General features: G+C 36.6%; 1 protein-coding gene across 4 annotated transcripts in view; it reads right to left on the minus strand.

The window, feature by feature from the left end:
* The window catches only part of CAMK2D (calcium/calmodulin dependent protein kinase II delta), a gene marked incomplete at its 3' end in the record, with an annotated part of 176,623 nt that overhangs the window by 68,260 nt on the left and 82,982 nt on the right, over nucleotides 1-25,381 (minus strand). For 3 of the 4 annotated variants that reach the window (XM_081332589.1, XM_081332590.1, XM_081332591.1), the window contains exons 5-12: nucleotides 24,091-24,156; nucleotides 21,822-21,894; nucleotides 15,373-15,475; nucleotides 13,760-13,843; nucleotides 9,263-9,357; nucleotides 5,980-6,102; nucleotides 4,954-5,037; nucleotides 4,136-4,178 (exon numbers count right to left, since the gene is read on the minus strand). In XM_081332589.1, coding sequence (XP_081188715.1) covers nucleotides 4,136-4,178; nucleotides 4,954-5,037; nucleotides 5,980-6,102; nucleotides 9,263-9,357; nucleotides 13,760-13,843; nucleotides 15,373-15,475; nucleotides 21,822-21,894; nucleotides 24,091-24,156 — 671 coding nt within the window. Of the gene's footprint in view, nucleotides 1-4,135; nucleotides 4,179-4,953; nucleotides 5,038-5,979; nucleotides 6,103-9,262; nucleotides 9,358-13,759; nucleotides 13,844-15,372; nucleotides 15,476-20,753; nucleotides 20,827-21,821; nucleotides 21,895-24,090; nucleotides 24,157-25,381 lie in introns of all 4 variants that reach the window. The other variant, XM_081332592.1, reaches the window with a different exon arrangement.

The raw sequence follows: 25,381 nt of genomic DNA on the forward strand, positions 1-25,381 counted from the left end.
ACTAAATTGAAATGCACAAAAATTACTAAAAGAAAAAAGTAAGAGTAGCATGTTGTATACAACATGTACAAAAAGAAAATGAATAAATTAAAATCAAATGCCCTTGTGATATCTGGGTGCCACATTGTCTTAAATTACATACACTGGGTACCATGACATGTATTAACAAACAACACACAAGTTGAATGAAAGAATTGATCTACAATTATTATTTATTTAGTGTATGGCAGTTTGGCTGCCTAAGACTACTAGCCCATTTGGTTTACGCTCGCAAGCTTTCCAAGGTGTACCCCAGGGGATGACCTAGTTTCATACCAAAAACTGATCTACAGAACTCTTGATTAAGAAAAGAGTAAAGAGCTAAATCAAGATACAGAATCACATTTGACATAGTGGACCAGTAAGTGCTGAAAATGATAGGTATTGTTATAAATCTTTAATGATAAGGAATCTTTCCTGGAACTCCATCTATAGTTAAGCAGAAATAGGTATTTCACAAAAGTTTCATTTTTAAGTGAAACAACCATTTGGAACATATATTCAGAAATCATTACAAAATTGTTCTGACTTCAGTATACATATTAAGACGAAATGAAAGAGCAGGGCTTCCTTTGGCTATCAAAACAGGCAAAAGTGAATGGCCACCTGAATGGCAAGTTTAAATTCCTCCAACAAAATTATTATAAATATATTTAATTATTAAAATTTAGGAGATTTGTACATTCTTAATTTTTCTTGGTTGCATAACTTCTGTGAATAGAAGAGATTTATAGATTATAAATGTAAGGATCCTCTTGATATGAAGGGCCAATCCTCCCTCCAAATGCTTTGGAAGCTGTTCTATATTAAACCTCTGCTTGAATTTATTAGATTGAACAATGGAGTAGCCTTACCAAATTTGAAAAAAGTAAACTTTTACATGTAAGAGGTGTATATCTCTCTGCCACTAATGGAATTGTAGAAAGAGTAAATACAAAAAAATAAAGAAAAGAATTGATCTTGATCCTGGTGTTCCAAATAACACATAAATTCATTATACGCTTGTATGTATTTGTGCTTTTTTTCTTATTCTACATGAATCAATTATCACTGGGTTATTTTAAGTTTTCAAATATAATTTGTGTATTTTTTATGTAGCTTCCATCAAAGTTCAAAATAATTTCCATCAGTTAGTTGTTTTTTTTAAAAAAGGTCTCCATGTAGTAGGGTACAAATATGGATTTAAAATCTAAAGGAATACAGAAAACAATATATGCCGAATTCCATATTTTTCAAAATCCCAATTAACAAAGGGTAAAACAAGAGAAGTGAAAAAGACGTCTGAGCAAACAATGACTAAATTTTGAAAATTTGACTTTTTCATATTTCTATTCTACATCTTATCTTGAAACTTGGCTTTTTAAATTATAATTGTATTTAGTTTTGTTTTATAATCTTATTATAGAACACCAATCCATCTACTTGAATATATATCATGTAAATAGACAGAAGCAGATAAATACAGTAATATTTTGTAAGGTGCCCAAAGTACATTGGAGTGCATGACTATAATAATAAATGTGGAAAAGTTAAAAATGTGATTAGTAAAGGATACATCTAGAGAGAGAAAAGTGCTAAAGACAAAACTGGATGGTGGAAACACCATCACAGCCATCAATACCTGGACTATACCTTGGATACAAAACACTCCTGGAATTATTAACTAGACACAAACTGAACCAGGCAGTTTGAACTGAAAAACAAGAAAGTTAATGATTATTTACTATGCACTACATCCTATATTGATAGATTATACCTGCCCCACAGAAATGGAGGTAGATGTTTACTTCAAGTAAAACAAATGGTCAAAGAAGAAAAGCAAACTTTGGCTGATTACATATAAGACAGCCAAGAACAAGCACTGATGCCAGTTAAAAATTGGAACTTACTGAATGTGCAGGAAACAAAACATGAATATTGAAATGATGTAATAAGAACAGAATGCTGGCAAGAAAAAGCATTCTAAGGTCAATTTCTACAAAAGATCAAGGGAATGGTGGATAAAGATAAAATTTGGCAATGGCTTATGACTGGAAGATTTTAAAAAAGAATCTGGAGGTTTAATTTTGGCTGCTCAAGAGCAAGCTATTTAAACTCATATAATCAAGGACAGAATTGAAAAATTGTCAAATGAATCAAAGTGCAAATTGTGCAAAGAGGCAGTGGATAGTGGATCATATACTCAGCTTGTGCAAGAAGTCTGCACTGATTCTTTTTGCAAACAATGTTTATAAAACTCTTAGTTCATCACAGACCAGATTTAACAGTAGTTGAAAAGAACAAAGTGTGGATAATTGATGTGGCAATACCAGGGAATTGTGGAATAGCAGACAAAGAATTGGAGATCACAAAATATCAAGATCTGAAAAGCCAAGTTGAAAGATTATGGCATAAACAGACTGTGGTAGCCCAGTTGTTATTTGCACTCTAGGCATCATACCAAACAATATTGGTTGGCACTCAGAAAATCTGTGCATTGACAAATTTCTACCTGTCAATTACAATAACAATAATAAAGTTGGAAGGGACCTTTGAGGTCTTCTAGCCCAACCCCCTGCTCAGGCAGGAAACTATACCATTTCAGACAAATGGTTGTCCAGTCTCATCTTAAAAACTTCCAGTGTTGGAGCATTCACAACTTCTAGAGGCAGGTTGTTCCACTGATTAATTGTTCTAACTGTCAGGAAATTTCTCCTTAGTTCTAAGTTCTCCTTAGTATCAAACTGACCACTTGCTTGAATCTGCACATATACTATACTTATACATTACAACATTTTATATTCTTGGGAAGAACTCAATGTGTATGAAGACCAACAACAAGTAAAGAACTGACAGCTATGATTTCACACTGTTGTCTGTAACACCATCAAACAAAAACATCTGCCTATCCCAGGTCCTTGAAAATAAATGAACAAAAATCCCAAATCCAGTTTGAACATCTGGCTGACTATGCGTCAAACCATAAAAAATAATAATACAAGTCCTTGGGAAGGACTTGATAGGTGGACAAAAATGCCAAAACCAGTTTTAAACATCCGACTAACTGTGAGACCAACCATAACACAAAATAGCAAAGACCTGCAAAGAAAATTTAGAAAGACTATGGCAAAAGAAAGCAAAGATAGTACCAACAGTAATCGGCACCTTGGGTGTAATTCCAAACAATCTATAGCATCACTCGAGCATCGTTCACATTGACAAAACTGCCATAAATCAATTGCAAAAGGCAGCCAGATGTTTGGAACAGCTTATATTATTCTAGGAGAATGCCTTTAATATTATGAAACAATAACATCTGCCTGTATAAGGTACTTGGTAGGTGGACAAAAATGTCAACTCTAATCTAAACATCTGGCTGACTTATTACAATCCTGTAATACTGCCTACTGTCATTTCTCATGCTAGCTGGAAAAGTCTTATCTAGAACAATATAAGTAAACTTAAATATCAGAAGCATTTTAAGGTTACAATCACAGAACTTCTGCTCAAATTATATTTTTGGCACAATGAAGAGATTATGGAAGAAACTGATATACCTAGCATAGGAGTCTAGCAGACGACTACCATACATTTTGAACAAGCGGTTTTTCATCACATACTGCATATGGCAAGGATGTAATCTAATACAGAAGGAGGACTGACTGAATACTGAAGAAAAATCCTTCGTATCATGTACCCAAATATTCCTCCAAACACATTTAAAAGGAAAACGTAACTCGAACAATTGACAGAAATATTTTAATAAAGTCTATCAAGAATTAATTATAGAATTCTTTTCCAATATAAATATAAAACAAAATTTAGGAAAGGGTTTGTTGTGAATCTCATGTTTGTGTATTTTAATAAATGCTTTCAAATCTTGTGGAATATTCAGCTGTAACATCAAAAGAAGCTAGAAAAAACATTGTAGAAAGAATGAAATGATAAGAAATGGTTATTTCATCCCATTCCATTTATAACTGGAGAATGCATAAATAAAAAAAATATATTTGGCAAAACAAACCAAATAGTATGTGAACAAATTGATGATTTTTTAAAATCATGAATGCATATCTACAGTTAACAATACAGAGACACAGAAGTGAACTGCACATACCTGAGAAATTTCTTGTAGCCAACATTGTTGTTAAAATGGCTCCCTGAAAATCCAACATAATGCCAATATTTTAGAAGATAAAACCTTATGATTTTTTAAATATCAAATACAAAATAGATTCCTAAATCTATTCATCATAATATATAGTATTTATAGACAGTATACTTTTCTTCTTGCATTTGTTGAAGTTTTGTTTTCAAATATGGTAAAAGTATGTGTCAGTTGTATTCGCAATTAAAAACATAAACTGACAATACTTGGTACTTTTTTTAAAAAAAAAAAGCATCACAATGTCATATTAAAAAGGGAGTTAAGCTTGCAATTTATTTTCAATTTCACTCATGAACACAAATTTCCCTCCACCCTTCCAAAGTACACATATGTAAACACACATTCAGCCCCACATAGAAAAGAGAGGAAAAGGAATATTAAAAGAGAAATCTCTCTAGGGCTCAATGTAAATGTGGTTTCAGATAATCAGTATCTGCTACATTATTTTCAGTATTTTGAGAATGCTGTACTCCCACACACAGAGAGCAAGAATTTGCACATACAAATTGGGAAACTGGCTTTATTTTATTAGTTTGAATATTAAAACAAAGGAGTACTGACATCAAATTCTGCCACAAGGCAATACAAAATCTGCACAAAGAAGAAGAATAAAAGCTGATATCCATGTAAATTGGATACTTTTACATATAAAATTAATTAGTACGGATTAGTTAGAATATATTTTTGGAATGCTATTTTCCCAGCCAGCTATTTAAAGAACAATAAATAAAGAAAACAAAAGGATTTGTAAAAAATTGCCCTCTTACCTTGAGTTTCCTTCTTGCGTTGAACTTCTTCAAACAATCTACAGTTTCCTGCCGATGCATCATAGAAGCAACAGTAGAGCGTTGCTGAAAGACAAGAACAGAGTATATGTTTCAATGCAAGCAGCTTTATCTACACTGTTATTTAATATAACTCTTTTTTTGGAGATGCATCCAGAAGTCAGTGACAATTCGAGTTCCCAGTCAGAATAACAATGTTCCTTCCCACTACTTAAGATCAATTTAATTTGTGTTGCCGCTACATATGGGACTTTTTGATCTTTAAACCCTTTTTGTCTTTAAGTTGATCACAGATTATCAATTCCAAGATATTATTCAGATCCTGCTTTTATATCTTCTGCTTTGTAAGTTTAATTTAGTTGCTTAATTAAAAGTACAGGTATTCCTGATTTAGTGACCACAATTGGACCTGGCAACTTGGTCATTAAGTGAAGCAGTCACTAAGTGAAAATGCAACAATACTTACAATCTCACTTCAGCTTTCCTTTGCTTACAGTTATGTGAAGGTTGTAAATATGATTGAACACAAATATACTTTTTCATCACTGTTGTAATTATGAATGGTCACTAAATGAGGCAGTTGCTATATGAGGATAACCTATAGCTGTTATCTTAGACGTCCCTCTAACAGAAACCTCATGTATTGGCACTACAGAACACCCAGTACTCTGGAGAACAAAGGAAAAAACACAGCTAACAGAATAGAAGAGTTGGAAGGGGCCTTGCAAGTCCAGCTCCCTACTCAAAGCAGGAAATCCTTTATCATTTCAGACAAATGATTGTCCAATCTCTTCTACTACTGTGGTATAAATTCTGTGTGTCTGAGGGTAAGCTACAATACTGAGTTAAGATTTTATAGGAGGAAGTTAATAGGCTGCAAAATAGTAAAATGAATAGAGAAGGTGTGTATGTATATGTTCATGTGTAACCAAATACCTAACCTTGCATTTTGCCTCCAACCACATGACTGCTGGGCAAAACCTGATTAATGAAGTAAATACTGCTTACACAGATCCATGGGTGTTTGAGGGCCTCTGACGCATGGATGCGTTTGGCAGGATTGATTGTAAGCATTTTGTTGATAAGATCTTTTGCTTCTGGGGTCACCGTATCCCATTCTGGGGAAGGAAACTTGAAAAACACAAATTCAGGTAAAATCAAACCAATATAGCAACCAAGATGGAAGTGAACTGTTTTAATTTGTGAATTACGATAAGAAGGCTTTTGATAAAACACCAAGTAAATGAGTATGTCTTTTAGCCATATTCTGAAGTAGAGCTGCAGCTTTTGTAGAGATCTTTACTCCTTGAAAACAAGGCAAGGATTGTTTTGCCTCTTTTCTACGGAATAAATAATTTTGCACAGACTTTGAGGTTGTCTTAATGTGGGCGGGTGAATGATAAGACTTTTCTCCCTCTCTCAAATATGGCAATCTTCCCTCTCTTCCTATGAACTTACAACAGCATTTGTACAGCTATTTCCCCCATTCACTTCACTTCGAATTCTTCCCATTCTCACAAATTGACCAATTAAAAACAAGGTGAATGGAATAGCGTAGCACTAATCAAAACAAACAAGTTAATTAATATTGAACTGAGACACAGAAAACCTGAGTCAAGACTAGATAAAAGAAAACTCAATTGTATGAGATATGAAGAGAGGGATATAGCTGTAATAGATTCAGATAATTGGGAAAGATAATCAACTCTTGAATTGACCACTGCATGCCACTGATTCTTGCCTGTTGATTATGGAAAGCCATCACTCACGTACATTTCAGCATGGCTGAAGCCTGTAAGACTGGCTGTCCTTCTGAAAGCAAGCTATTATTTTATGAAAAGCAATTTATATGATGGACTCCTCTGAGATAGCAAGAAGGATAATCATGCTGCAGAAGAGATATTTGTCTATTTGGAAATACATTCCAATAGGCATCAGTGCTTAAAAGGCAGGGTGGGAGGAAAACCTATCATTTTTTAAAAAAATGATTCTTGTGGCTGCAATTGCTGGACTTGAAAATTATGAGTGGTGAGAAAATAGGATGGAAACATTGTGGGCGGCACCAGTTCTTCATGGCTCATTTCACATCTTTCTGTCTCAGATCCACATACACAAACTTGTAAAAATATCAATACAGATTGCAGGTGTGGGAATCTGTAATAAACTGTGGTCAATGAGTGATGTGTCAGGGATGGGCACAATATGATGGCAGAAAAACTATACTGACAATGTTTATTTACATCAGCATCACTAGCTACCTTCTAGCTCTTTTGGACTACACCTCCCATTAACTGTGGTTGGCATGATGAAAGCTGCAGTCTAACAGTACTGGAGGGCTGTGGGTTAGAAAAATAGATTCCTCAAGCTGGACAGGTCAATTCAGACTTCCTAATTCAACCTTGTGCTCAAGCAAGGAATCGAAGTAAATGCTTCATGAACAGATGGCTGTCCTGCTTTTACTTGAGCACGTATGTATCTCAAAGGGCAAATGGGAAATATATGGATAGCCAGAGCTCTGGAAGGTTGATTTTAAAATGTAAGAGATCAGTCAGCTTAACCAGGGACCTATGTGGTTTAGCATGTTGCATTACACAGTGGTAAACCACCCCCATTCCTGCAACCCACAAGTGGTAACAGGGGGGTGATAGACTTCAATGCTCACTCTTTAGTAATTGATATTTAAGGCTTGCTGCCTGGAAGATTAATGGCCATGAATTTGTCTAATCCTTTTTTTTAAATTGTAGCTACTTCTCTTGTGTGTGTGTGTGTGTGTGTGCATGCACGCGTGCCTTTGAGTCAGTGTTGACTCCTGTACACTGCCTGGACAAGTTCCTACAGAGTTCCGAAGAAGTGACTTCCCACTGTCTTCTTCCTATTGCTGAGAGTGACTGCTCTAAGATCAGTCAGCTAGCTTTTTAACTACAAAGGGACTAGAACTCACAATCTCCTGGTTTAACGTGGTGTCTTAACCACTACAGCAAACTAGCTATCTCTATGCCTGATTCCAAAACTGTAACTATAGCTGCGTAGATACTTATGTGAGAAATTCTTTATTTATTGTTTCTAAAATAGATTTTTGACTTTGCTTTTAAAAGAAATCAAATTATATTACTACATAGGACTACATGCCAATCACCATGCATCAATTTACTCTTATTGTGCTTCTTGAAAGCACGTATTGTAAATACTCAAGTCTGCACAATTATATTCAGGGACATTCAGAACATTCCATCTCTTTCCATGGGGGGTGAACTATTACCCCCCGTAGATAGGGCTCGCAACTTGGGAGTCCTTCTAGATTCACGGCTCACTCTGGAAGACCATATAGTAGCTGTGACTAGGGGGGCCTTCGCCCAGGTTCGCCTGGTGCGCCAGTTGCGGCCCTATCTAGACCGGGATGCTTTATGTACGGTCACTCACGCGCTCGTGACCTCTCGTCTGGACTACTGCAATGCTCTCTACATGGGGCTGCCCTTGAGGACCACTCGGAGGCTCCAACTGGTGCAGAATGCAGCCGCGAGAGTCGTGTTGGGAGTCTCCCGATACTCCCATGTTACACCTCTGCTCCGTGAGCTGCATTGGTTACCAGTTGTCTTCCGAGTGAGATTCAAGGTACTGGTAATGGTGTTTAAGGCCCTACATGGCATGGGTCTGGAGTACCTTAGGGAGCACCTGCTGCCGGCATCAACTTCCCTCCGCCCTGTGCGCTCCCACAGAGAGGGCCTCCTCAGGGTGCCACCGATCAGAGAATGTCGATTGGTGGCCCCCAGGGGGAGGTCCTTCTCTGTGGGCGCCCTGGAGCTATGGAATCGGTTGCCAGTTGAGCTCCGGATGGCGCCCGACCTTCGCTCCTTCCGTCGCGATCTGAAGACACTCTTATTTGAACAAGCCGGCCTGGCCTGATGGGGGATGGGTTGGGTTTTTATGGTCATTTTTAATATCTGTATTTACTGTTTTTAGTTGGGCATATGTTTTATTTTCTTTTAACTTTTGTATTTTTGCATTTTTTATATATCTGCCCTGTTCACCGCCCTGAGTCCTCCGGGAGAAGGGCGGTATATAAATAAAATTATTAAATTAAATTAAATTAAATTTGAGTACCAACTAGTAGTGGGTTATACTACATAGAAGAAAAAATACTACAAAGGAAAAAAATAAATCATCAGAACAATTTCAGAGGTTGGGAGGGAGGGAGAATGCCAGAATCACAAATACTTAATTGTGTTATGTTTTTGGAGATAATAAATAATTATGATAAAAACAAACATAAATTGAGGCCTATGTTACTTACATCATAAGCACCAGCTTTGATCTGTTGATAGAGTCTATGTTGATCTTCATCCCAAAAGGGAGGGTAGCCGACCAAGAGGATATAGAGTATAACACCTGCAAATGGTATTAAACTAATAAGTAAAAGTAGCTCACGTAAAGAATAACTGAGGGAGAAGATACATGGGAAATCCATGAGATCTCCTAGTGCAGGGGTAGGCAACCTCGGCTCTTTTATGACTCGTGGACTTCAACTCCCAGAATTCCTGAGCCAGCTATGCTGGCTCAGGAATTCTGGGAGTTGAAGTCCACGAGTCATAAAAGAGCCGAGGTTGCCGACCCCTGTCCTAGTGCATAAGGCACATGGATACTAATTTTAATCAGACTAGCATGCTGAAGAAAGATCAGCAGCATTTTCTTTCACTAAACCTTCTTTTTCCTGAATATAGGGACCCAAATGCAGGTGCATGCATGTTCCATAAGCATCCTGGCCACAGAAATTAGGGGCAGACTTGAATTTCAGATCTATGAGAAGTGGAAGAGGGAAACTATTACAGGTAGTCCTTGAGTTACAAATGTAATGGAGACTACTCATTACATTCGTAACTCGAAAATTCGTGGAAGTGAATCTCGTACCTTGAACATGATTCACTCCCTGCTTTCACCCACGCATTCACTAATCAAATGCATGGACGAATGTGCAGTTCATTAACTGCACATGAGGTATCTCAGGGTGGGGAAGGTCATGGAGGGCCTAGTGATGGAACAAGCCCCCAAGGCCTCCCTGATCCACTAAGATACCTCATGCTTCCCCCTATCTTCCTGCCATGCCGGACTCACCTTGAAAAAATCTGTCTCCTCTCTACTGTGGTTCCTGCTGCCGGCTGGATCTGAGGCTGGGGGATGCTTCTCCATGCCTCTGGAGGCTGGATCCAGGCGTCGGTGGCCTTTTCCAGGCCACTGCCGCCTGAATCTGAGGCCAGGGGATGCTTCTGCATGCCTCTATAGGCCCATTTCTGGGTGGCAGCGGCCTGGAAAAGGCCTCCGGCACCTAGATGGGCCTCCAGAGGGCTGTGGAAGTGTCCCCCTGTTTCAGTTCCATTTTTTGTTGCAGAGAACAGAGGCCTAAAGTACCATGAGATCACACATGATCTTGCATTACTTTAGGCCTCATTCTCTGTGAATGCAATGAAGGCCTGGAGCAGCCAAGAAAGTGAAGGACCTTGATCTTTGCAGGGTGAGTATTGAAGGCCTAAGTGCCTATGGAGACCCGGGGTGGAGGTGGAGGGAATAATCAGGGTGAATGTTGCAGTGCCACTGTGGTTGTTCGTAAGTGTGAACGGCTGCCATGGTGCAGCAACATTCATAATTTTGGGACTTGCTTGTAAGCACTAGGAGGCGCTTATTGCGTAACTTCGAATGTTCGCTAAGGGAACATTCGCAACTCGGAGATTACCTGTAGTATAGACTGGTGGAACTATTTTCCTGTAGAAATAGTTTCCTTTGACTGATATTTTTTTCCCTTTGCTCAGTTGTGCAAACCTCAAATATATTTTTGCAATTCAGCCACAGCAGAGTAGGGTTTTTTTATTTATCAGAGTTGGTTTTAAAACTTGCCCCACTCTTTTTTGTAGTTATCTACAATATCAAATTGAGTTGCACCCAGTGTTATAATGGAATTGCTGAAAACAGTAAATGTTTTTGTTTAGAGCCCCAAAGTAGAGCCTGCAAATAGATAGAAAGAAAAGATATGAAGAATATGAAAAATATTTACCCACATACAGTCTGAAACAGAATAAACAACATTAGGGTTACCAATTTCTTCATGTATAAAAGGAGAGAGGCTAAATGAATGACCTTACTCAATAGCCTCATGTTACACTAATTCTTCCCTTTTACTGACAGGTTGATGTCTGCAAAGAGAAAACCTGTGTGCAAGCAAACATCTAAACTAGTATTGTCGTGAAATTTAGAGGATACATGATATAATTTGCACATTGGAAAATCTACAAATATAATCACTTCAGGAGACAATGGAGAGACAATGTCTTTCCTTAAAAGCTACACTGAGGTTAGCAAACTTTTCAGGCATCAAGTATCATCTGTGATATAATAACTTACATCCTCCCAAATAATCTCACCTGAAATCTTGCAAGGTTGACAGTTTGTCCAACCTAAGACCTTGAAATATCTGTGCAAAAAATGGGAGATTTGGCAACCATTTCTCCATGAACACTATCTAGAAGTTTCATGGATGCCTTGATATCTTCAGATCATGTTGATCCTTATAGTAGATTGAAATATGTGTCCCCTGAATTCCTAATGTTGTTCTAACTATATTTTTTAGCTTTTTAAATGTAAAGCATCATTGGTGTGAAATGTAAACTATTTTCATGAATCTGATAAGCATTCTGACCTGTTTATAGGGTTTCACTTGATATTACAGAAAACTAATGAAATACAAATGTATATGAATTAAATAAAGTATATTACAACAAATTTTGTAGGTTTTCTTTTTGCAACTGCTCTTATCTTGTTTTTTAATTCTGATAGACAGATTGTTTTCAAGTTAAGGTGCGAATTGAAGGTGGATACACACAAGACCACTAAAATTTGCAACTGACCAATGCTTGTTGATAGAAAGCAATATATTAATTATATCAATGAATAATAATGCTTATTAGCATGTATTGCCCCACAGGAGTAGGCAACCTTGGCTCTTTTATGACTTGTGGACTTCAACTCCCAGAATTCCTGAGTAAGCCAAGGTTGCCCAAGGGGTATGAGAGCCAGTTTGGTCTAGTGATTAAGGCACGAGATGAGAAACCAGAAGACTGGGTGTCCTAATCACACTTTAAGCATGAAAGTTGGCTGGATGACTTTGGACCAGCCACACTCTCTCAGTCCAATCCACAAGTTCATTGCCATGGGAAAAAGGAGTATTAGGTATGTTCACCACCTTGAGTTATTTCCAAAAAAAATTAAAGTGGGAAATAAATAAACAAACAAACTAATAAATATTAAGCTTCATACAGTTGGGGAAGATCAACAAAAACTACAGATATTTCAACAAGGTATTTTAATACTTTTTGGGGGTGGTCAGTGTTCACTCCTTGCACTGCCTGGACAAGTCTCTGCAGTTTTCTTTGGAGGAAGTGGTTTGCCATTGCTTTCCTCCAATGGCTGAGAAAGAGTGACAAGGCCACAGTCACCAGCTGGGCTTTGTGTCTTAGGTGGGACTAGAATTCACAGTCTCTTGGTTTCTAGCCAAGCCAGAAGGACAGAAACAGTAAGAGGAATTTCCATCCCTCATTTGTACTGAGTTAAGACAAACTGTCTTTGAATGATCTGAAAGATATCTTCCCATTTTTTTCCTATATGGCTTAAATTGCTCTTTGGGCAATCAGCTGTTAGATGATAGGCCTACTATCCCTTGATTATGTCCACTGCATTCCTTTCCCAGTTTCTTTATAATCTCTCATGGGTTGCTAAAATTTTCATGGTGATAGAAGATAGAAAACAAAATGGAAAAGAGGAGGCCTAATTATGAAATATATATAGTCCTTTTTTTGTTTACACACACACACACACACAGAGAGAGAGAGAGAGAGAGAGAGAGAGAGAGAGAGAGAGAGAGAGAGAGAGAGAGAGGACAACAAAATATGAGCTGCCACTGCTGTGACTACTGCCTGTAGATGGCCTTCGGCTAGGCTGAAACAGGAAATAAGATTTGTCCCATGTCTGGGACTAAGCAAGTGTATTCTGAATGCTTAACAAACATTTAACACATATCTTCCTTGCTTCTCAGCTAACAGAGAGAGAGAGAGAGAGAGAGCCTGTGGCCTAGGGGTTAAAACAACTGCTTAAGACGCAGTCGGCCCAGGTTCGAATCTCAGAAGGGTATGCCTGACTGATGAGAACAAATAAGTTTGAAATGATCATATCGGTCTCCCTTTATTCTTTGTTAGCAAGCCAAAAAATTTACACAAATATGAGCTGCCACTGCTGTGGCTACTGCCTGTAGATGGCCTTGGGCTAGGCTGAAACAGGAAATAAGATTTGTCCTGTGTCTGGGACTAAGCAAGTGTATTCTGAATGCTTAACAAACATTTAACATATATATATATATATATATATATATATATATATATATATATATATATATATATATATATATATATATATATATATATATATATATATATATATATATATATATATATATATATATATATATATATATATATATATATATATATATATATATATATATATATATATATATATATAGACACACACACACATATATATATCAGCCAACTTTGTTGTCCTTCTCTCTGTGTGTATGTATGTGTGTATATATATACATATACACACACATACACACATACACACATATATATATATATATATATATAGCAATAATATACAGAGAAGGACAACAAAGTTGCCTGCTTTAATGATATGTATGCATTCCCAAATCTTATCTCCCCATCCTACAAAGTCATAACTGGCTTACCACAGGCCCACATGTCTACCGGCTTCCCATATGGATCTTTTCGTAGCACCTCAGGGGAAAGGTATCCTGGTGTACCAGCAAAACCTGAAAAGTAAGTCTGCTTAGTGGCTATAGTAAGCTATTCAGAAGAAAGCAAATACTAAAATCCCTTTTTAAGTAGCTGTGTTTAGGCTACATTGTCACCATCTATTCTACCTTAGCTTTACCTCTCTCTCCCTCTCTTCCCTCCCCTCGTCTCTCTCTTTTGTAATACATACTGTATAGTCCTCAACTTACAACCACGCGATTACCGATTGTTCAAAGTTACAACAGCATGGAAAAAAGTCACTTACGACCTATCCTCACGCTTATGAGAGTTGCAGCATCTCCACAGTTACATGATCAAAATTTGGGTGCTTGACAACCAGCATGTATTTACAATTACAGTGTCCTGGGGTTATTGGGGGAAGCCCGATTCACTTAACAACTGCAAAATGGTCCAGTTGAGATCCGCATATGTGGGACTGATTTGGGTAGATTGCAAGGGCGACTCCGAAATATAATTTTATCATATTTTATCTTTATCTTAAATTATTGTACATTATTACAATTTCAGTTTAGATTGTATTTTATTACCATTTCATTTTAAATCGTATTTTATTCTAATTCCATTTTAAATTGCTTTTATCAAATTTTAGTAACAATTTGTGCTGGAACTTTGCACTTCGATATGGCCCAAGGGCTAATCAATAAAGTTGTTACTTAACAACTGCAGTGATTTGCTTAACAACCATGGCAAAAAAGGTTGCAATAAGAGGTGCAACTCACTTAACAGTCACCTTATTTAACAATGGGAATTCTGGCCCCAATTGTGGCCATACATCGAGGAATACTTGTAGAAACATTTGTGAATTATTTCCAAACCTATACCAATGTGGGTTTTTTTAACCCTTCCTTTTTTACCATTTTACCACTTGTTTTATGCTTTAGGGCAGTGTCTCTCAACTTTGGCTGCTTTAAGATGTTGGACTTCAACTCTCAGAATTCCCCAGCCAGCACAGTGGGAGATGGTCCACATATCTTATAGCAGCCAAGGTTGAGAGACACCGCTCTAGGGATTTTTGAATATTTTGGAAAACAGAAAAGGGCAGCCAATTAATGATTCCCTTTTTCAATAGTAAATAAGACCTCTGGCATGACCACATCCCTTTTAACATCTCCATCATCTGAATTTTTGTTCATTTTGTATAATTATAAAAATATTTTTAATATCACCTATATAAATATAGTTTTGGGGAGAACTTTTTCAAAATCTTTTTATGCAGGTTTAAAAAAATATTTCTCCAAAGTAAGCTTATAGGTACAGATAGTCAGTTTTGTAACTTTCAGATTTTTTTTTAAAAAAGGCATGCATTTTATACTAATTTGGGAGCAAGGGTTAATGTAGATTTCTAACTGGACAAAAATGGATGCTAGAAAAGCTTGGTTTATTAATACAATGATAATTAAGACAACCTTTGCAAATCTGTAGTAGATTTCTTTAATGTCCCACTTGCAGGCACACAAATTTAATATGGTGTAGCGATGTTGGGATAAATGGGAAGGCATAATACAAACTGAAAATGTTTTCTTACCAAACCAGGCCTGTTGTTCACCTTGCACTTCAATTGCTAATCCAAAATCTGCCAGTTTTACAGCTGCTCCTTTTGACTTGCTTGCTAGAAGCAAGTTCTCAGGCTTTATGTAGGGTAGAAGTGGGGGGGAAGGAAAAAGAAAGTAGAAGCTAAGTCAGCATTTCTAATTCAGTACTTACTTTATGTAGATTACGTTGGAGACAGAGACAACATGCTTTTCCTGTTTTCAAAGATAACTAATAAATGTTTGATTCTAAGAAATTTTAAATGGATCCAAAATCCACAAATTATTTAGAGTAGGGCTGTTTTATTCTGTTACATTTTTAAACCCTCTGTTCTCTTTAGAAACCCTTTTAGAAGCCTCTAAAACTGGTCTGTCAAGTATTTACAAATTTTATTCGGGAATCTGAAGTTTCCCCCAATAATAGAATTATTAACTTTCACCAACTTGAAGCCCATCAAATTAGTTGGCCTGAAATTCCCAGAATTCCAAGCTCTTTAACACTTCTGGAGAACATTAGATGGCCCACAGAACCACCTCTTCAAAGCATTCCTCTTGTAGGTATCATATAACCAATTACTGATATGAGATCAACCCTCAAATATTTTTCCTTGCAAAAAATAGATATATCATAAACATAGTTTATTACAAAAAGGAAATATTACCTAGACATGTTACCTATATCTGTCTTGTCAAAATCTATATGACTGCTAGATACAAATAAAGATACAAATAAAACTTTCTTGCAATTCAGTTATGATAGTCCTAGGATTTAGCTTATATTATAATTAAGATCATCTTAAAATGTCAACATTCCATTATATCTAAACATACTCAACACTACAGGTAGTCCTCAACTTACAACCACAATTGAGTCCAAAATTTCTGTTAAGTGAGATATTCGTCCCATTTTACGACCTTTCTTGCTATAGTTGTTAAGTGAATCTGGCTTCCCCACTGATTTTGCTCGTCAAAAGATCACAAAAAGTGACCACATTATTTTGGGAAATAGCAACGGTAATAATTTTTATTTTATTTATTTTTTATTTTAATTCCATTTATATCCCGCCCTTCTCCGAAGACTCAGGGCGGCTTACAAGCTTAGCAGTAGCCTTCATTCTATGTATATGCCTGCTTGTTAGGGCTTTCACACACCCCCCAAGCGGCATTATTACAAAGTCAGCTTAATTGCCCCCAACAATCTGGGTCCTCATTTTACCTACCTTGGAAGGATGGAAGGCTGAGTCAACCTTGAGCCTGGTGGGATGCGAACCTGCACTAATTGCAGGCAGCTGGTGTTACTTAAGGAGGCATTAGCCCACTGCTTCACCAAGGCTCTTGAGTCAGTTGCCAGCATCTGAATTTTGATCGCATGATCGTGGGGAATGCTACAAAATGGTCATAAGTCACTTTTTTCATTGGCATTGTAACTTTGAATGGTCACTAAATGAACTGTTGTAAGTCAAAAACTACCTGTATTTTTGTATTTTGGAATCTAAACTTTTTTAAAAAAAGATTGTTTATAACAATATTATAAGAAGTGTCATCAATTTTACAAATAATTTGCCGGGCTAATTAATCTGTAAAGTTTTTTGAGGCAGGAGAAAAGTTACTAAAGCTTAGTTCTTAGTAAGATTATCAATGCTTTCTATCTATAACTTTCCTATGCAAGAGCTGTCATGTTAAACCAGCTTCTGTCTAAACTCGCACTTTTTGGATGGCTGGGAATGGAATTTCAAAAATTCTCATAAAGTCAATTTAGAGCACATTGTATTACATTTCTACATTTCGATAGGCAAATACCTAGGTCTTGCACAACACAAAACTGGGATAACAACCTAATCTTCTTCACTCCATGAGAAACACTGAATATTGTAAACAAGTAACTTTGGACATAAATATGTGAAGCAAATATTGCAGTCATAAGGAAAGAAATATGGTCGAATAATTACAAAACAGCCATACATTCAATAGCAAGCTCATCTGACTTCTGGGCAACTGACTATGCCCTTAAAAACATGCATCAGCCATTTCAGGATGATGTAAATGTCAATAGATTTGTCATGCATGAGTTCTGAATAGGTTGGGGCAAATGAACACAACTGGACAAAAATATGGGGGATTTGATGGAATCTGGAGACTCCATCCAAGAAAGGAACAAGTCAGTGTGTGGATCACAAAGTTGCACTTTAGCTGCAGATGTGCATATAGTAGACAGAAAACAATTATTTTTGAGCTTATTATAATACTGTTAAAAGAAGCATACAACATATTTTGTGTTAATAACTAAACTGTACAGGTGAAACTCAAAAAATTAGAATATCGTGCAAAAGTTCATCTATTTCAGTAATGCAACTTAAAAGGGGAAATTAATGTATGAGATAGACTCATTACATGTAAAGCAAGATAGTTCAAGCCGTGATTTGTCATAATTGTGATTATTATGGCGTACAGCTCATGAAAACCCCAAATCCACAATCTCAGAAAATTAGAATATTACATGCAATCAATAAAACAAGGAGTGTACATAGAACAATATCAGACCTCTGAAAAGTATAAGCATGCATATGGACTCAGTACTTGGTTTGGGCCCCTTTTGCAGCAATTACTGCCTCAATGCGGCGTGGCATGGAAGCTATCAGCCTGTGGTACTGCTGAGGTGTTATGGAAGACCAGGATGCTTCAATAGCGGCCTTCAGCTCTTCTGCATTGTTCGGTCTCATGTCTCTCATCTTTCTCTTGGCAATGCCCCATAGATTCTCTATAGGGTTCAGGTCAGGCAAGTTTGCTGGCCAATCAAGCACAGTAATCCCACGGTCTTTGAACCAGGTTTTGGTGCTTTTGGCAGTGTGGGCAGGTGCCAAGTCCTGCTGGAAAATGAAGTCAGCATCCCCGTAAAGCTCGTCTGCAGAAGGAAGCATGAAGTGCTCCAAAATCTCCTGGTAGACGGCTGCACTAACCCTGGACTTAATGTAGCACAGTGGACCAACACCAGCAGATGACATGGCTCCCCAAATCAACACAGACTGTGGAAACTTCACACTGGACTTCAAGCATCTTGCAGTGTGTGCCTCTCCATTCTTCCTCCAGACTCTGGGTCCTTGGTTTCCAAATGAGATGCAAAAGTTGCTCTCATCAGAAAAGAGGACTTTGGACCACTGAGCAACAAACCAGGTCTGTTTTTCTTTAGCCCAGGTAAGACGCTTCTGACATTGTTTGTTGTTCAGGAGCAGCTTGACAAGAGGAATACGACATTTGAAGCCCATGTCCTATGTGTGGTGGCTCTTGATGCACTGACTCCAGCCTCAGTCCACTCCTTGTGAAAGTCCCCAATACTTTTGAATGGCCTTTTCCTGACAATCCTCTCCAGACTGCGGTCATCCCTGTTGCTTGTGCACCTTTTTCTTCCACACTTTTCCCTTCCACATAACTTGCTATTAATGTGCTTCGATACAGCACTTTGGGAACATCCAACTTCTTTTGCAATTACCTTTTGAGGCTTTCCCTCCTTATGGAGGGTGTCAATGATGGTTTTCTGCACAACTGTCAAGTCAGCAGTCTACCCATGATTGTGATTCCTACTGAACCAGACTGAGAGACCATTTAAAGCAGGGGTCTTCAAACTTGGCCCTTTTATGACTTGTGGACTTCAACTCCCAAAATTCCTCAGCCAGGCATATTGGCTGAGGAATTCTGGGAGCTGAAGTCCACAAGTCATAAAAGGGCCAAGTTTGAAGATCCCTGATTTAAAGGCTCAGGAACCCTTTGCAGGTGTTATGGCTTAATTAGCTGATTAGAGTGGGACACTTTGAGCCTAGAATATTGCACCTTTTCACAACATTCTAATTTTCTGAGATTGTGGATTTGGGGTTTTCATGAGCTGTACGCCATAATAATCACAATTATGACAAATCATGGCTTGAACTATCTTGCTTTACATGTAATGAGTCTATCTCATACAGGGCTTTTTTTCTCATAGAATGCTCAGAACGGAGTTCCGGCACCTTTTTTGGATGGAACCTTGTAGGGTAGGCAAGGTGGGTTGTATGACATGTGTGAGTTCCGGCACCTTTTTTTTTTTTTTTACAAAAAAAGCACTGATCTCATATATTAGTTTCCCCTTTTAAGTTGCATTACTGAAATAAATGAACTTTTACACGATATTCTAATTTTTCAAGTTTCACCTGTATGTATAAATGGTATCCTAAAAGAATATTACAAATCTAAATTTATATTTTACCACCACATACTTGATGACCTAGCTGGCAAAAAAAAAATTTAAAAAAATCACAAGTCACAAGGGGTAATTTCTCTATGATTCTTCTGGAAAAATGGTATTTGGCCAAATCGACAAGCTCAGCGTCTTAACCCACTGAGCCACCATGTCCCTTAAGCATATTTAGGACAATTATTAGAAATAATGTACAGGGATATATGCACACTCAACCTCCCCAATTATCCTCACCCAGTGTAAGGTACTGTTGGACATTTGTTATGGTTAGCCAATGAAGATATTGCAATAAATACATCAACGTACTGTAACATACAGAGGATAAATGACTGCAGAATATGATCTAGTTTGGGAATAAATCATTCCAAATAACTGTCAAGAGGAACTACTGTTATCTAAAGTGAGCCATGCAGATTTGCTCTGATGAATGTTCATAGTATGAAATATATTACTAAATTCCAGAGACCCCACTGAGTCTCTTCCTTCTGAAAATGTGTTGCAACAATAACAGCCAGTTCTATAATTTATTACTGTACAGATCTCTTCCAAACAGGAAGCAACTGAAAGAAATTGTTTTAAAATGTTATATCTATGAGATTCTGCTTAGTTTTCAGATTGGGTTATTTAGAAATTATTGTTACAATTTGTAAAACATAATAGAAAATATGTTGTTCTAAATTTATGAAAAGAAAATGTGCATTTATGTGTAAGTGCATGTAAGTTCTGAATTAAGTTTCAAAAGAATGACAAACCATTTGCTCATATTCATTACTACTGTTCTACATTTGCTAACTATATATTTTAGGTCTAAAGATTTTTTTTAATTGTAGAAATAAGATTTAAAAAATCAGTTGGAACTGCTAGTCAATAATGTTACATTAGGAAAAAACTGACAAAACTAATCATATATGAAAGCTGATTAACCTTAGCCATATTTGCATAACTGAATTAATATATATAGAGAGAGCTGGGAATAAAGTAAGCAAAGCATCACAAGAATCCTAAATCTGCAAGGAAAAAAGTTTTTGCCACCATGAACAACTTGCAAAATAATCAGTGGATGCCTCTTTGCTTCTAGATGCAAAAATGCAGCTATGTAGTGCTTTGAATCTGTGATATATGATTATCTTCCCCCACAGCATTACTCACCTTCAAGTCCCGATGGACTACGCCCATCTGATGGCAGTGTAGCACAGCCTCCAGGATCTGCTGAATGCAATGACTGCATGCAAACACCAGGGGGCGTATATTAGTTCGAAGCAGTACACTCACTGTCTGTATAACCTCAGTGAGACTGGGTTAAAGTGCAAAATGATGAACAAGCTGAGATTGTGATTCACAACCTCTTAAAAAATGTAGGGACCTGCATTCCTCTGCTAGAACAGCTATTTCCTCAAACACTGTGAATGTGCACTGCAATTACACGCATGCTTTAGCCCACTTTTATGTAGGGCATTATGGGAGGGATAGGGATATGTTTGGGCTCAACCTCAACGAAAGGGTTGAAGGCAATATTCTTGGGCATATACATAATATATTGAAAAGAAGACAATGAGAGCATATCATTGCTTTGATATGGTTGGGTTAAATATCTGGTGCAGTTTGTTCCTTCTCTCCCTTACCCGCCTTGGAGGCCTTTTTGCACCAGCAACCCTGAAAGTAAATTTACTTTAAGTAGTTTTGTATTTGAGATGAGTTATTCACCCTTCATGGTTTCATTTAGTCGAACAATTATTTGATCACTGTTGCCTGAGGGATCTATCCTACTCTAGCAGAGCAATGCATAACCAGTCATTCTGCTACAATAACCCATTGTCTCTGAACAGAAGTGGTGTTTTAAACCTGCAGGCTAACATCTATCACAGACAAAGGTCAGTTACAGATACAGGCTACAGGACTGAGGAAATTTCCTTCCAAAACAGTTCCTGATACCTATGGTACCTACCACACCTCTTGGAAGGTCCCTGTATTAGCCGTACATATTCTACCTTTTTCTGTGATGGACATTAAACCTGTGACACTTGCAGAGTGGAAAGCAGCATCATGCATTACCCATTTCTCATATTAAGGGTGAGGAGGATAGCCAAGGGAACTTCTCAGCCGACCCACCCTTAAAACTCAAGCCAGGAAGAAAAAAAGAAAAGAGACAGAAGAGAGACAAAAACAAAAAAAATAATAAAAACGTCTTAGCAAACCTACGGGGCATCAGATACTGACCTTGAGGTCTCTGTGCACTATGCCATTTAGGTGACAATGATTAACACTTTCTAGAATCTGCTGTATACAATGACTGCAAAGATACAAGGGCAGAATGGGAGGGGGGAAAACATTTTAAGGCACAGAATCACATTACAGAAAATAATTTAATAATAATGAAATAACTTAAAATAGCAATAACTTAAAATAATCAAATCACATTTTGGACAGGTTTTAATTACACACAGAACTCAAACACAGCATTTTTCTCCTTCTCTTTGGAAAAACTGTCAAGAGACTCAAAAGAAATGACATTTAACATATAACATATAATGCTGCTAGATATAAACTTTTGGTGGAATATTTGCTGAAATGTGAGAGGAAAAGTTAAATATATACTAGGTGATAGATCTATAGTAAATAATACAAGCTTATTCTAGCTTATTGTGCAGTGTAAACAACAACATAAGTAGCACAGAGAACTTATGTAACCACTGGTCATGATTGTCAAGAATAAGCATAGCGACCTACAAAGAATTTTGCTCAATGACTAGTCAGTGTGCTTGGAATGATGCTGAAAAATATGAAATTATGGGTATTTTACAACCTGAAGAGCATGAATATTTGCTAACCAGTGTAGGTTATATTCTATTCTGTAGTGGGACTAAGAGAGCAGAGAGTGCATATTAGTTGAACAACAAACAAATACAATGCAAATCCTTCTAATATATGCATGCTTTCCACATATTAATAAGTGGCATAATGCCTATTTTTATGTGCATTATTCTTTCATGTTTAACTCCAACATATATACAACATTTTTATATAGGTGCATAAGGAAACAAGTAAAACAAAGCAAATTAAAAAAAGCACAAAGCTTATTGAAAACCAAACAGTTTAATAGAACAGGAAACGGTGGGGGGGGGAATCAGTTTGTGTAATTGAAAGGTGCATTTGAAGCAGTCAGTTACTAGCAGTCATCTTTAAAAAAAACAATAGGGAGTCTCTGGAATTAATTTAGTAGGATCCTAGGGGGGAAATTCAGTAGATAACCTCATTGAAGAAGAAGAGGCAGGGCTTTTTTTCTCATAGAACGCTCAGAACGGAGTTCCGGCACCTTTTTTGGATGGAACCTTGTAGTATGACATGTGTGAGTTCCGGCACCTTTTTCTTTTACAAAAAAAGCACTGAGAAGAGGTATCTCTTTTTTCTTCCTCTTCTGCTAAAGATGCCTGCAGTGCTCTTTCACAGAAGTTGATAAGGTGCTCCATGATGTTTTAGAGAAAGCAGAGTCAGCAAAAATAACTTCTTTTCTCCAGCAGAGATAACTCTGCTTATGAACCGTTACTTTTCTGGTGTTAGAGATGACACACCCTTCAACCCATTCATTTATTTATCTTTCTCTCTACCTCAGCCATTATATTTATTACACACTTGCTAAATATGGAAAAAAATAGATACTAAATTATAAAGATAGGCCTTTAGATGCCTTGAGTTCAGTACTAAAGAAAGTAAAGACTAATTCTTTGCTTTTACAGCAACAGACGAACTTTTTTATTGATGTCAATGATTAAAAGACTGAACATTATTCTGATATCACCACTACAGTGGCAGGCAAAGAATAAAGCCACATGAACTGTTTTTTATTGTCTGCAGTGGAAAAGGATGAAAAAAAAGCTGATGGTTTGGGTTCCAGATATAGGCTAGTTAGGGGTGTTGGAACTCCTTACTTTTGGAATCTTTTAGAATTTGCTGGCTTCCTTGATTTTAATGGGCACAAATTATTTAGACAAGTATCACCCTTTTCCTTTTTAAAACTCTAGTATGAAACTTTCTACATGAGCAAATCAATCACTGCCATACCTATTTTTCCTTTTTTCCCTCAGGAATAGTTGAATATGATATTTTGGGTGGTATTTGAAGAAAGAAAAACCGTACTTTACTACCATCATGTTGCTCTAGTCTAATGACAGAGGAAAGGTAATATAAGAGGAAAGTAGTATTGATACAACCCATAGAATAATAATGGCACATTTATTTGTAGAACTAAATTCTCATATGGTAATATTCCAAAGAGACATGCATTGTGGAAAGAAATATCTAAAAATAGACTCTGTAAAGGCAAACAGGTGGAATCCCAATATGCTAAATGAATACTGTTTTCCAAGATTGAGATTTAAGAAAAGTTACTGTAATTTGTTGCAGGGTATCGCCTAAATTTATTTTTATTTTATTAAATTTAAAGACTACCCAGATGATTTTTTTAAAAAAAATAAAAAATAGCACTGACCTTGCATCTGCTTCACTGTAATATTCTCTTGCAACAATGTCCTCAAATAATTCACCTCCAGTAACTCTAGTAATGATATAAAACATTTTTACAGTTAAAAAAAACTAAGTTGGAAATTTATTTTTTACCCAACTTTTTTGCAAATGCTAAATTATATGGCTGCTTCATATAATGAAGGATCTGCAACAAGACTCGGTTCTGGATACAGATAATTTATATATCCTTAATAAATAAATATTTATTGGACGTACACATTTTTTTTTAACATTACTGACTTCTAAACATTCTGCACAGGTGAAGTTTTGCCTACATAAAGTATGAAACTTCTTTTAGTATTATGGTCTTTCAGTCATTCACTGTTCTGGCCTGCATCATATAGTTCTCAAAAGGAAGGCTTATTTTACTGGGTTTTTTTTTCCAAAACTGCATGAAAAACCAGGAATGAGTAGGTATATTTCATTGTTGGACCTTTATAATATAATGCATAAATCAACTGCACAATTTATTGCACTGTCCAATGACACTATTTTAAGCTGATAAAATAGCAAAGGATTATCTTCCAAGGGTTTATACCATTTCAAACTGCCACTCTCTCACTTTGGATGAGATACCAGTTCTATTTGGCTATTCTTCAACACTTAACTTGATGGTTTTCCAACACAAAAAGGAGGATTGCGTTCCAATGACGTCATTGCAAACAGAGTATAATTCTGCTCATCTGCTCAAATCACATTATTTTTTTAATGATTTTGATGAATTTTATATAGTCTTTATCTTTTATTCATCATTATTTAAATACTGAAGATTTTCAACATTTAGCTAATTTTTTAAACAAAGTCCAAATAAAGCATCCAATAAAGAATCGAGAGAAAACAATTTATATAAAATGAGGCTTTTCATTTCATTTTTTTTATTTAGTTCAAAACACATCGTTCTGTGAAGTCTGAACAAGAAATGTTCAGGCAACAACAAGCCCACTTAATGACCTTTACATTTCACCCAATAGTGTTTTCAGCAAAGAGAAATGTGCTTCATAAACAAAAGACAAATTCTTTATAAAAATATTCTTAAATGCTGAATATAACTGGGTGAAAGGACGCTTTATTTTTATTTATTGTCAAATTTCTAGACTGCCCATTTCACCTGAATAACTCTAGGTGGTTTACAAATAAAAACCACACATTGCTGCAGAAGCGTAATTAAAATCAGAGTTAGAAACAGAATTTTAAAATGTTAAAAATTAAAAGGTTAAAAAGTTAAAGAGGCAAAAGGAGTGCTCTTAAGGTACAAA

This window comes from Vipera berus (genome assembly GCF_964194415.1).
Source record: "Vipera berus genome assembly, chromosome: 7".
NCBI lineage: Eukaryota > Metazoa > Chordata > Lepidosauria > Squamata > Viperidae > Vipera > Vipera berus.